The sequence below is a fragment of the Postia placenta genome (genome assembly GCF_002117355.1).
Source record: "Postia placenta MAD-698-R-SB12 unplaced genomic scaffold POSPLAscaffold_10, whole genome shotgun sequence".
Taxonomy (NCBI): Eukaryota; Fungi; Basidiomycota; class Agaricomycetes; order Polyporales; family Adustoporiaceae; genus Rhodonia; species Rhodonia placenta.
Genome location: NW_020169841.1, coordinates 629,230 through 641,268, shown reverse-complemented (window position 1 = coordinate 641,268; position 12,039 = coordinate 629,230). Strand labels below are relative to the sequence as shown.

The window sequence follows — 12,039 nt, the reverse complement described above, 5'->3', positions numbered from 1 at the left end:
ATGCTAGCTGCTCGAAGCGGGTGGCGTAGTTTCCAAGGGAGAGCGCCGTCTTCTGATTCTTCTGTCGTTCGGGCAGCTTCATCAGGATTTGGTGCGCCTTGATTCGCGTTCCGTGCTCAGGAAACGCTTCCTCAAGGGCGGTGGCGAAGGCTGCCCAATCAGGATAGACCTGGACTCCCCCTGCCGACTTCTCGTAGTATGCGTCTGCCCACGTCTTCCCTAGGTCCTTCCTCATCAATGCTACCGTGAAGGCGATCTTTGCTTCATCGCTAAGTCTGGTGTTGTTGGTGGCGACGAAGTAGGAAAGGACGCATTGAAGGAAGCGTCTAAGATCCTCTGCCTTTCCACTGAAGGGTTCCGGAGCGGGGATGTCGAGGCGGAGGGGTCGATTGGCGGTTGATTGTTGAAGTCGGTATGTATCGAGAGCAGCCGCGATGCGCTGATCGATGTCTGCTTGAGTGAACGTCGACATTGGAGGTTCAACTGGTGTGTTGGTTGGTGCGAATGAAACAGGTGGTGGTTCGGTGTCTGGAGCCTCGATGGGAACGTACTGAACGTCCGGGAGTTCGAACGATTGTTCGTTAACAGGTGACTGTAGCTTCTCTGTTATTTGTGCTGGCTCAACGTTGATCCGTAGGGTGGCGAATACGTCTTCTGGGTGAGCGGGAGGGTGTCTCTGGTAATAACTGACAAGCTGTTGATGGGCGACGATCTGTGGGTTGGAACCTTCTGCGCGAACCCAGGAGCCGTCTCGAGGATAGATGGGAGTCCTTCTTGTGGTGGTGACGAAGCAACGGTCTGCTCGGTCGTACTGGAGAAGGGGAGATCCTGTGAGGGCTGGTAGTCCCAAGGGAACCGGGTTTACTGCGTTGTTCGACGTGATGGTGGATGAGTTGTTCGACTAGGTGAAACTAGGAACGTAGCTTAGAAAGTTCGACCTTTTGATACAACGGTCTATACTCCTATATCGATGCCTGACTCGTAGACGACGAGCGAGGACTTATGGACAGTGCATCGTCCTGAAGATCGAGCGAGGAAGTCGAGAATGACCACTACCCCAAGCGAAGAGGAGCAGAGACTTGAATGAATAACCAGGTCGAACTTAGAGTTCGACCGACTAATGGTACAACTACTTATACAAGTACCAACTGCGCACGGACCATTGTGTCTATGTGGTCGTGTTAGTAAAGAAAGAAACGTAGTGGTACGATACCAGGCATGAAGTGCGCACGGACCCCATTATGTAAGCTACATAATGTTCAACCTGCGGGTGAGCGCTGAGATAGGCGCCAGTATGGGCGCTAGTAATACAAGGAATAGAACGGAAAGATAAATGTTTCAATCATTGTGATCAAACACAGATCTGATCATGATCGAAAGACCTTAGTAGGTTTGTGTCTCAGAGTGCAGATGGTTAGGGGAATGTTAAGGGGTTTTTGGTGCAAAATGAGGATCTGAAACAATAGAGTGGGAACTGACCACATGGTTTGAAGTGTCCGGGAGTCAGATATCACTTGAACTGGGCTTTGAAGCATATGGTGCGCTCTTCTTTGGAGGAAGGCTCGGGCTTCTTGACAAAATACAAAGGGGACTTGCTAATTGTTCTAGCCAGGGGTGTTTGAAGCTTTGTAATGATGGAGGGGGCTGAATATGGGGTGTTCCATACCATAGACACAATGTTGAAGTGCAGGATCAATTCAGGATGTGTTATCAAAGTTCTGTGCTAAGGCCAGCCTGTTGAAACCTATCAACACCTACATATGTACGATTCCCACACTGGTGCACTGCCCACATGACCAAGGCTGGCGAAAGTCAACATAGTGCAGTAGACACAATGTCAAGGTGAAGGACTGCTTCAAAATGTTTTTCAAAGTTGTTTTCAAGACCAGAGCCAGTTCAAACCTATCACTGATGGTCAATGTGGCTGTGTAAGCAGTGCCCATGCTGCACTAAGCTATGCCACACAGTCATCTAATCTAATCAATCAAGGCAGTATGACCTGTCCATGTCAAGTGCTGCCCTACACAGCAAAATTGCCAGTTCAAACCCAGAAAAAGGATAAAAATAAAAATAAAAGGGAAAAAGTCCATGATGTTCATGTCAATTCATAACACTACCCAACCCTGCAAGGTTCCAGGTTCAAACCCAGGAAAAGGGGAGGAAGGGGGGGAAGTCTATAACACCCATGTCAGAAATTGTCGCAACTTAGGGTCAAGCGACAAGGAGCGAACAAACCTTAAAGCTGGGGGTGTTCAACTGGGTTGACCAAAGTGATGGTGAGCACGCTCAAACCTAGGGCTGTTGATTTTTGCCTGGGGATGAGATGAGGGGAGTGGGAATACAGACACAAGCGAGCAGAATGGTGGGTTTGTTACAAACACATGGGGGCCAGGTACGGCCATGCTACGGTACAAGTACTCTATGGGATCAACATATTTTACTTGGCAATTGCACTGTGATCATTCTCCTGGCTAGGCACAGGGTGCTTCGGGTTGGCCCGCTCGACACTGTGGGCCTCAAAATCTAACAAAGGCTAGGGACAAGAAATATATTAGTTAGTAAGGAAAGTAAGTAAGTACAGGAAAGCTTACTGACCTAGGGACAAGAGGTTGAAACTGAGGTCCCTAGGGCATCAGAGGCCAGCTTATATACAGGGGAAGTTTAGGGGAGGCTGTGTGCACTGGCCTGTGCACAGCATGCTAATGCAGCTCCAGGGGCCGGTGAGTCAGAGCAGCTGTGTCAGCAGAGCCTGGGCTGTGCCATGCACTGCCACCTCATCTAATCTAATCATACAGTAGATAATGACTTGTCCGTTCAGGCATATAGTACAGAGGTCGTGAGTTCGAGCCCACAGAAAGGGAAAAAAAATAGCTAGACACTGTGTCAACTTGTGACAGAAATAGTCTATGACACTCATGTTGACTCATGACAACCACCAGGGTTTAGGGCAAGCTGGATGAGTCACTAGCATGGCTGTGACCTGTGCACAGCATTGGTAAGATGCTGTGTCACTGCTGACACATCAGTGGGGCTCGCTGTGTCAGGACCAATGTGTCAGCAGGGGACCTGAATAGGAAATGTCTGAGTCAGTGTCAGACCACAGAGTGTCTATTTTGAGCAAAATCACATGATGACTTTCTAAATATGGAAAGGCTGTGCATGCTTAGCCATATGGGGTAAGAACACATGATGATTCATTAGCCATCACCTGATCATGTGACTGACCTTGATAAGCATATATAATGCCTGCAATGCAAATATCATCTTTCTTTTAAACCATCACCACCCATCATTGACAAGTTTCTGCTTCCTCACTTTTCATGATCATTTGTTGCACTCTTTGCTTCTAACAGTGCAATTAAACAAATACTGAAACTTATAGGTTTGCATTACTTAAACCTGACTCATAATCAGGTATGTTTCTCTTGTTATCTGATGTGATCAACCACTTACTATCACACACATGACTGGTGCTTACATTAAAAATATGTCAATGAAGAACAAGACTCAATTTGGATCTTTCACCAATGTCATCTGTGTCATCCTCAGCCAACTTTTCTTCCAGCCGTCTTCCATCACTTCCAACACTTCACAAGCACACTATAATATTGACTGCACTGCGCCATGTTCAAGGTCCATCTCCTGCCCCAACATCATCCCATTCCTCAACCAGTTCAGTCTACACATTTGCAGATTCAAATGATGGGCCTTCAACTTCTCAAAACACCAATACACAAATGGAAAATGTTGCCGAACCCCTCCTAATTGTTGAAGAGCATATAGCACAGGCTAGCACACCTGATGCGGTCTCAGAGGGTCATGCCATCGAGCAACAGCCAAATCCTGATACACAGGTCCTGCAGGAAAACCAATCTCCACTTGAAATAAATCAACAAGATGAAGATAGTGAGCTGGAAGAGGAGGCCCAATCAGATGATGGCTATCAGATGGATCAGGAGGAACAGTCGGATGATGAACACCTTATAGAAGAAGAGACCCCAATGGATGTGGATGATGAATCTGAGGAAGGAGAGGATGACCCGGTTCCGCCATCTCCGGACTCGAGTTCGTCGAGTCGCGTGCTGACCACCACCACGACACGCCTGAACGCCCGACGAGCCACCTCGCCACCTCCAGATCAGGCTGTCAAGCCGCACAAACGACGCCGTGTCAGCAATGAACCGCCAAGGACGTCGACGAGTAACCGCCACACTTTCGCCATCAGACTTGCGTCGGAGTGGGCGAAGGCCATCAGGGCGTACATTCGGATGGCAGACGGCACAAGGCCGGAGCGCGGGTTGTCTGAGGCGCAGCAAGTGTGGTTGAAGATGAAGTGGGCGATGGGCGAGGTGAACGAGGCGAAGATGAACATCTCGCAGAAAGTCGTCACAGTAAGTCACTGTGTTAAGCCAGTTGCGAGCGACAGTGACACTCACTACGCTTTACAGGTCTCCGGCGTAGGCAAGGCGATGCGGCGGTTCGCCAAGCTTGAACCGTTGCTCGAGTGGCAGAACATCGAACCAGCCCACAAGCGGATACCCATCCGCCCCACGCCAATATTAGAGTGTTGGAAGGAGCGATTCCTGCTTAGAAACAGCGCAGGATCGTTGACCGGGACTGATGACGATCGAACGCACTCTTCACGTCAGCCGTCGGCGGCCACAGACTGAAGGGCGAAGGCTAGTCAGAACAGCGAGCGCGCAGATTGGTAGTGGAAGGGAGCAACGTGCGACGTCCACGGGTCGTCCTTGTTACGGTGACGGAGGCGCATTATCTGGACGGGGATGGCCGGTGTCTTCCAGTCAAAGAGCATTAAATTTAGTTGTGCATACCTTTGTCATATTTCTTTCTTCACGGACCAGTTACATCAGACAAGTGTTCCATGATAATGTTAATGGCGATTCCACATTCAGCGGCGCATCTCTAAAGGAGACGAGTACTAATGATACACGTACGTATACCTGGCGAGTCTATGTCCGCGTCACTGTCGCAGCGCATCCCGGAACAAAGGAAAGGGATAAATGGAAGGGCGCGAGTGATAGACACCGAGACATAAGAAGAAACAGCGTGTGTTAGACGCACCGCATCGGTCACGACACATCCCCCGTGCCAGCACCCTCCAAGCGCCGCCTCTTCGAGGAGGGCCCTTCGTCTGAGTCTGGTGAGTCATCATCGATAACCAGAATTGGGGAAGGTGCTGAGTCGACCGGTGGACGGAGGGAACCCATGGGAGGGGCCGGCGCCGGGACGCCTGCCCGGCTGCCCAGCTGAGCCGTGCTCTCCGGAGAGTTCGACGCAGTCTGAGGCGAGGGTTGTGCGCTCCGTGGAGGCAGCGGTGTTGTGGTGAAAGGTCCCGATGTTGGCGTATCCGTGCGTGGCGCAGAGCTGGGTGTCGCGCCACGTCCGCCGACCCCACCTCGTCCTCGGCGCGGGCGACCCCGACCTCGACCACGCCCGCCCTCAGACTTGAGCTTCTCCTTGTAGTAACGAACAATGTAGCTCTGCAAGATCTCGAGCGCCTTCTGTGCACCCAATGCCTCCAGATCCTTAAGATGGTCGGGCGTGAGGTGTGAGAAAATCTCAGGGTTAAGGATAAGGGTGTTATCGTGCAACACGATTGGTTTAGGCGGTGAAGACGGCGCGTCAGAGGGTTGCGTCGGGACAGGGCCGACGACGATAGGGATGCGGACCGTGGCAGGGATGGCAGGGAAGGCCGAGGTTGGAGGAATGGTCGACGAGGATGATGCTTCAGGTGCGTGCGATGTCGAGCCAACACCTGGCGGGGGACTCTGGGCTGACTGCCCAGATGCTGGAGAGGTGGAATGTACAGATGAAGGAACAAATGATGCGCCCAGAGGCTCAAGTTTGACTGCGGGGGCCTCGAACTTGACGGAAACTGGCGTGTCAAGCTTGAGAGGAGGGGATATCGACGAATGAAGGCTAGCGGCAGCCGAAAGAGAAGACAGGCCCAAGCTCGGCGTCGTCGTTGAATTCGTCTTCAGCGTGAGGGGCGTGGAGGTCAATGGAGGCGGAAGAGGTCCCTTTACGTCGCCCTTCACGCTTCGCTTGAATGGTGGCTCCAGAGGTACCACAGTCTTTCCCTTCTTTCCCGCAACTTTGCCGTCCTTGCCACCAGTGCCTGTGGCGGCTGCAGCGACCTGTGCTTGTCGCCGCGCATCCTGCTCTTCAAAGTTATGCTCGAAGGCTTCATCAACCGTCCACAAGGCACCCTTGCCTTTCTCATCCTTACTTCGAAGCAATTTCTTGAAGCCAGGATTCGAGGAAAGATTGTGACGTACAGAGCTCTGAATTTGGTCTCAGACCGCTGTGAAAAACACGCGGAGTCTACCACGCACCTCCCAGTCCTTCGCGCAGTATCTGTACCATTCGTATGTCTCCTTGATCCACAGACAAATATCTTGTAGAGAAGCTTTGCCTTCGAGCGCTTTGATGGCGCGATAGCATAGTTGAGCATATGTGAATGGCGGCTTCGGGGGCATAAGTTCTGGGGGCGGAGGAGGCGGAGGAGCGGCATCCGACTTCTTGCGCTTCTTCGCATTAGACTTGAACTTACTGATAGTGTTGGAATTAGGCAGTGCTGCTTCGGATAGTGGTGGTATCTTGTTGGCGAGAGGGGATACAGGGGCAGGCGGCGGCGAACATGAGGGGAGCGAGGAGGGCGGCGAGATGGATGTGACGTCGACAATGTCGACCGATGGGGAGCGCGAGCGGGCGCGGTTGTCGGAGGAATTCGAGCTGGGGGATGGTGAATCCTCCGGAGCTGGTGGGGGAGGCAAGACGAAGTGGAATGTACGCGAAGCAATCTGTATCTGTGATCTAGAGAAGGGTCGGCCGCTTTGCAAGGAAGATGAGCGGCAATAAGTACCTGTCGCTGAGAGGGACCTTGCTGCCACTCCCCGACCAAACACCGTCCACCCATGCGCCGTTCCTGCCGATGACAATAAGCACGAAGCGTTCTTCCTCCTCTTCGTACTCAATCTTGGCGTGCAGGCGCGACACGCTCTTGAGAGGGCCAAGATCTACGTCGACCTGGGGGTTCTCAGAGGAAGACGCAGCCGAAGCGGGAATGCAGCGACGACCGATGGTGACATTGAGGGTCTGAAGATAGTATGTGAAGTTGGGGAAGACCAGGCTGTAGTATGCGCTGATCTTGGCGGGGATAGAGTCGAGCTCGGGGGAGAGGCGGGAGGGGGAGGAGAGGGCATCCTGAGTGTGGGCGACGAGGGCGGCCATGGCTGGCGGAGACGCAGAGCGTTGAAGACGACGCGCTGGAGTCACGCAGACGTCCTGAACCAGACACCCCGGCCAGCGCCGGAACCCTTGCCATATATGGCCCACGCGCCACCGCGACCTCATTCTTGATCCGTCCTCCCTGCACGTTCTGCTACTTTGTGATCGACCCATGTCTGCGCCCATAGAGCCTGTCGCGGAAAAGGCAAAGGACGAGCTCGACACCCTCGCCGACCGCAATGCCGACTCCACCGACTCCGACGTCCGCTACATGGCATATGGTGCCCGTCTACGCACAGCCCTCCGCGCGGGCCAACGCTACATAGCATATGTGCGTTTCCGTCGAGCCCTTCAACGACGCACCGCTCATAGCGATAGATTCACACCAGACCAGTGACATTGGCGAAGCGTTTCGTCCGGTTGTGCCTCCTGCTATTGTGACCGCTGCATACGGCATCTCATGGTTATACCTTGCTGGGTGCGTCCTCCGTACGAGCTATCCGCTCCGCTCCGTACAATGACCTTCATAGAGATGTCGGGTACGAGGCGTATAAAGCGCATCGTAGAGGCCCCACGCCTCTCGAAGCCGCACATTTTTCCGAACCTACCCGGGTTGGAATGATCGCCGTTAAGCGGGCTGTCTTCCAGTCAATAGCGTCTATGTAAGTCTAACCTTATCAAAGCTGCAGGCAGACTATAATTGCACCGTGTCATACATAGGGCTCTGCCAGCGTTCACAATCCATACTGCCGTCAGACAGGCCAAGAAGGCATTTGTGAACGTGAAGAACCCCCGCGTCAAGACTTGGGGTCCGACCGTCTCCGGTCTCGCAATCGTCCCCGTCCTCCCTTACCTCTTTGACAAACCAGTGGAACATGCCACAGATGCGGCATTTGAATGGATCGAGAGACAGGTTATAAAGCGAGAGGAAGACACCGAGGTTCGACAATAGACAGGCATATCGCTCACAGTGTTAGTTCCAATTGCTTATGATATGGTCTTGTACTGATTGGTCGACTCCACTCTGCCAACCCTAAGTTAACCATTTGGGCTAATAAGAATCTAATGGTTGGATACATCATGTCTAATATAAGCTGTGCTCGTAATACGAGAGATGAGACTTGCGCTTGTGCACTCACGAGCACAATGTCAGATACAACTTGCTGCAAATGTCTTGACACTGATGGCCTCAGGGCAACACGCTTCTGTCAGACGGCGATCGCATCGACATAAACTTCGTACCGACTGACACACTCAGCGTGTATCGCTGCATGACAGACACGAAAGCAGAAAGGAATACAACATATATGCGAAGAGTAAATAATCTAGGAGGTTACAAAATCCAGCGTACCGGGGACAAGCCAGCCCCTAACTCAAATGTCATCCATTCCGAGATCAATCTCAACCTTCTCGCCAGGCTTGAAGGCGGGCAGGCCTACCAATAGACAGTAAGTTGAGTGACATATAAAACTCTCGACTGGATACGTACCGCGGTAGGGGCAGCTCGAACACCTAAAGGCATCGCCTAGGTAGCAGCTCCCACAGCTGCTGGTTGCTTTCGGAGCGGCGGCAGCGGCAGCGACCAGTCTGTCCTTCTCGCTCTGTGAGACCTCCATCGTTTGCCCACTCTCCGCACCGTCAAGCACGACGACCTTGCTCTTCGAGAGCTCCTCCGCCTCGAGGTCGGCGAGACCACACGTGCAGCCCTTGCACGCCTTCTTCCTCCGAGGAGCACCCGAGGATACAGGCTCGCACGGGGCCGGGCGCTCGCGGTCGGCGTCAGTGAGCAGGCTCTCTGCGTCGATTGTCGGCGTCGAGGGTGCGCTGAGCGTCCACAGGGCTTTCTTGGATGCTTTGTCTGTCTTCCGCCGGAGGGGCAGTGCTGCGACTGGCGCAGACTTCAAGGAAGCGCTTGGGGCGTGCGCGGGCTTTTGGGCGATGAGGGTGCCATCGGGGAGCGTGGAAAGAATGGTGAATCCGGCAAGCGTGAGCTCCGACGGGAGGTTAGGGAGAGACGATCCGAGATTCAGAATGTGCAATGACCCGAGCGACTCGAGCCCTGCGAGCAGTTGGGACAACAGCTGCGGCAGTCTTGGTGACAGGGCCTCATAGTCTGGTGGCGAAAGAGCGACATGGACAGAGGAGAAGCTGGAAGTTGTCAGGGTTGAGGCTACCCAATGCAGGCGCAGAGATATGTCAGCGCCGGCGAACGCAGATCACAGTATGCAATGCGCACCTCCGTCCAAGAGCCTGTCTACCATGTACTTTTCCACCTGTCTTGTCTCCTGCAGGCTAGTAATGAGTGACTGGTACCGACCATCCTCGGCCGTTGCGGGAGATCCTATCGCAAGCGCAGGCCCCTTAACCGGTACTGCCGCGACGACTTTTTGGTCCTGAGGAACGACCGGAGAAGCATAGATTGCTGCAGGGGCCATGGTTATACACAGCTAGCTGAAATGAATGAGGTGTGGTTCGTCGGGCGGCCGGGGTTTTGAAGATTTGAGGACGGGGCTCCAGACGGAGTAGTGTAAATGACTCCCTTGCTTACTATTGGAAGAACCTAATCAAAATGACACAACCGCTTGTCACGGTAACGCCATACTTGTCACGTAGGTTCCGCACACACGCTGCCGTTGCGCTCAACATCGACGGCGGCTGCTTATGCGATTTGCTTATTCATGCGTTGATATCAGTCATACAGCAGGTCCTGGTGTCTACATAGTTTCCCACAATAGACCACCAACGATAAAATCGATTGAATGGTTAGGCATACGCGAATGTATGCCTCATAGCTTCCAGACTTGCTCCCGTTCGTAGCCCATCGCGGCCAGGACACCACCAACTTCGCCCTGAGAGAAGTTACGCCCAAATGGTCCTGCAATCGCAGAAATCATCCTTGAATATAGAACCATGAGCTTGACACGGTCGTGACATAGTCAGGAGGACTTACGGATCCGGTCCGCAAACTAAAAAGAGAATTCTTTTTCCATCTCTTGGTAGATTCTCCGAGCGGAATCCTGTGCGCAGTAAGCTTTGCCACCAGCTGCTGTTTCTCGTGGAACCGACAGCGCGTTCGACAGCATCTCGGCTGATTTTGCCCACCCGGAGGGCGGCAGAAGTAATGGACGGATGTTGAGGGCCCTCCAGAGAGTCCACAAACAGAGATACAGTCAAACGTTCGGGGGACTTCTGCGCACAGGACAAGAGGGGTGCAAGGATCTCCGTAGGTGGTAGTTCGATAGGACGACGTGATGAATGGAGGAGAGTAAAGCGCGTTTGTGAATATCGTGAATCATTCTTCACCGCTGCGTGATGCAGGAGCTGGTAAAATGGTGTGATCCCTGTGCCTCCTGATATCTTAGAACAAAGTCATAATTTTCAGGTACAGAGACTGTAGGTGAATTATGGGGCTTTACCATAATAACTTCGTCCCACTGACCTTCCTGCCATGGCCATGTCTTCACTGGTCCCCGGATCTCGATCTTGTCATTGACATTCTTCGAGTGTAGCCATCTACCTACTTCGCCCTTCGGATACCGTTTGATCCATAGCTTCATACGACCCTCTTCATCGATACCTTCCAAGGGCGTATACGGTCTCTCGACCTGTATGTCGTCGTCTTTGATGAAGATAGACCAGATTGGGGCAAAGATATTTTCCTCACGAGAAGGAATAGACTGGGGAGGCAGCTTCAGGGTCAATAAGCGTGTCTCTGTGTCCGGACAGGCCTCGCTTGCTACAAGTGTAGTTGGCGTAAAGTGCGCTGGAGACAAAATTGCGCTGTCATATGTCGGAGCAGCTCGTGAAGCGTCTGGCCAGAAGAAGTAGGCTGTTGCTAGACCAGTGGTTGCAAGCGCACCGTAGACGATGGATGAGGGCCGTTTGGATCGAGGGGCATCGTGAACAGCAAGACTACTCCGATATATTTTCTGCGCTCTATTCCGGCGTGCGGCAGTGGACGCAGCTTTGCGAAGATGGACGTGGTGACCAGACGGGAACATCTTCGAGCTGGCGTTGAGTTCCCAATTTGGAAGCAGTTCGACGCGGTCACACCATGCGTCATCGAAGTTGACTTGAGTTTCGGAGTTCGATTCTCTAACGAATCTTGTCGTTGATCTTACCACTGCTCTTTCATACACTACTATCCTCCTTAATGCCGTTGAGGTGAACGAGCACACAGCCTATCATTCATTTCTTTTACTAAACTTCACGACATTCACGATAATGAAACGAGATTATGACTATAGCTTTGTAAACTCAGATACACAGGACATCACCAGTGCTAAAGTTACTCGCCCTCATTCCTTACAACACATCGCGACGCCGGCGACGCAACAATCTACCAAATTCACAGCTAGTCCCGTAAACAGCCCTCGCCATGCGGGACTCTTCACTCCTACTCTTGAACTGCGAGTGCCCCTCCTTCCCCCTACAATCGGCTTTAACACCGATTTTCAATCCAATACCACATTACGCCCGAGCTCACTCGCTGACACTCAGTTCCATACTTCCGCCGTCGACGCGCTATCTAACCGGTTGACGGGACTTGGGATTCGCTACGAATCCCCCGCTACGGCAGAAATCTCGTTCTCGTTCGGTCAGGATGCGTCCTTACAAGTGACCCCCAAGTCGTCTGGATCCCAGGCCATCTCTGGCGACCCGTGCTCACGCGGGGACGTATGCCACGGCGACTTCTCTCCTGGTCTCCGTTTGTCTGACTCTGAGTTGATATTGGTTGAGTGCTATCGCTCTGACGGCTCGACCGATGTGACGAATAGTGCTTTCGCC

The 12,039-nt window shown here is 52.7% G+C and overlaps 6 protein-coding genes across 6 annotated transcripts in view; 2 read left to right on the top strand and 4 right to left on the bottom strand.

The window, feature by feature from the left end:
- Positions 1-1,163, bottom strand: part of POSPLADRAFT_1058500 (hypothetical protein) — a gene marked incomplete at both ends in the record, with an annotated part of 2,488 nt that extends 1,325 nt beyond the window's left edge. Inside the window, 2 exons of the mRNA XM_024481046.1 lie at positions 170-901; positions 1,146-1,163. Of these exons, the coding sequence (XP_024337121.1) occupies positions 170-901; positions 1,146-1,163 (750 nt within the window). The remainder of the gene's footprint in view (positions 1-169; positions 902-1,145) is intronic.
- A 1,533-nt stretch (positions 1,164-2,696) lies between these two features.
- On the top strand, positions 2,697-4,670 carry POSPLADRAFT_1147459 (hypothetical protein; the record flags this gene model as incomplete). The annotated part of the gene is made up of 6 exons (XM_024486067.1): positions 2,697-2,720; positions 2,819-2,836; positions 2,947-2,975; positions 3,354-3,414; positions 3,789-4,391; positions 4,449-4,670. 6 exons carry the CDS (start codon positions 2,697-2,699, stop codon positions 4,668-4,670), a joined length of 957 nt encoding a protein of 318 aa, XP_024337120.1.
- Positions 4,671-5,090: 420 nt separating this feature from the next.
- POSPLADRAFT_1047787 (hypothetical protein) lies at positions 5,091-7,254 on the bottom strand (the record flags this gene model as incomplete). Its single annotated transcript, XM_024479359.1, has 3 exons — positions 5,091-6,305; positions 6,357-6,837; positions 6,887-7,254. The coding sequence occupies 3 exons, from the start codon at positions 7,252-7,254 to the stop codon at positions 5,091-5,093; spliced, it is 2,064 nt and encodes a 687-aa protein (XP_024337119.1).
- A 150-nt stretch (positions 7,255-7,404) lies between these two features.
- Positions 7,405-8,273, top strand: POSPLADRAFT_1040555 (hypothetical protein). Its single transcript, XM_024477760.1, has 4 exons — positions 7,405-7,582; positions 7,641-7,729; positions 7,782-7,913; positions 7,972-8,273. The coding sequence occupies exons 1-4, from the start codon at positions 7,424-7,426 to the stop codon at positions 8,201-8,203; spliced, it is 612 nt and encodes a 203-aa protein (XP_024337118.1). The 5' UTR covers positions 7,405-7,423; the 3' UTR covers positions 8,204-8,273.
- A 232-nt stretch (positions 8,274-8,505) lies between these two features.
- POSPLADRAFT_1171390 (hypothetical protein) lies at positions 8,506-9,766 on the bottom strand. Its single transcript, XM_024488131.1, has 3 exons — positions 9,488-9,766; positions 8,741-9,421; positions 8,506-8,686 (listed from the first exon to the last, which is right to left on the bottom strand). The coding sequence occupies exons 1-3, from the start codon at positions 9,684-9,686 to the stop codon at positions 8,625-8,627; spliced, it is 942 nt and encodes a 313-aa protein (XP_024337117.1). The 5' UTR covers positions 9,687-9,766; the 3' UTR covers positions 8,506-8,624.
- Positions 9,767-10,037: 271 nt separating this feature from the next.
- Positions 10,038-11,252, bottom strand: POSPLADRAFT_1147222 (hypothetical protein; the record flags this gene model as incomplete). Its single annotated transcript, XM_024486041.1, has 4 exons — positions 10,038-10,126; positions 10,202-10,217; positions 10,354-10,608; positions 10,668-11,252. 4 exons carry the CDS (start codon positions 11,250-11,252, stop codon positions 10,038-10,040), a joined length of 945 nt encoding a protein of 314 aa, XP_024337116.1.
- Positions 11,253-12,039: the final 787 nt, after the last annotated feature.

What these genes read in the sequence shown, in the direction of transcription:
- POSPLADRAFT_1040555 (XM_024477760.1), top strand. Translation starts at nt 7,424, where the DNA reads ATGTCTGCGCCCATAGAGCCTGTCGCGGAAAAGGCAAAGGACGAGCTC. An exon ending in GCCAACGCTACATAGCATAT is followed by an intron (nt 7,583 to 7,640) that starts GTGCGTTTCCGT and finishes GATTCACACCAG; the next exon opens with ACCAGTGACATTGGCGAAGC. An exon ending in TCATGGTTATACCTTGCTGG is followed by an intron (nt 7,730 to 7,781) that starts GTGCGTCCTCCG and finishes TGACCTTCATAG; the next exon opens with AGATGTCGGGTACGAGGCGT.
- POSPLADRAFT_1171390 (XM_024488131.1), bottom strand. Translation starts at nt 9,686, where the DNA reads ATGGCCCCTGCAGCAATCTATGCTTCTCCGGTCGTTCCTCAGGACCAA. An exon ending in AGACAGGCTCTTGGACGGAG is followed by an intron (nt 9,422 to 9,487) that starts GTGCGCATTGCA and finishes TGCATTGGGTAG; the next exon opens with CCTCAACCCTGACAACTTCC. An exon ending in TTCGAGCTGCCCCTACCGCG is followed by an intron (nt 8,687 to 8,740) that starts GTACGTATCCAG and finishes GTCTATTGGTAG; the next exon opens with GCCTGCCCGCCTTCAAGCCT.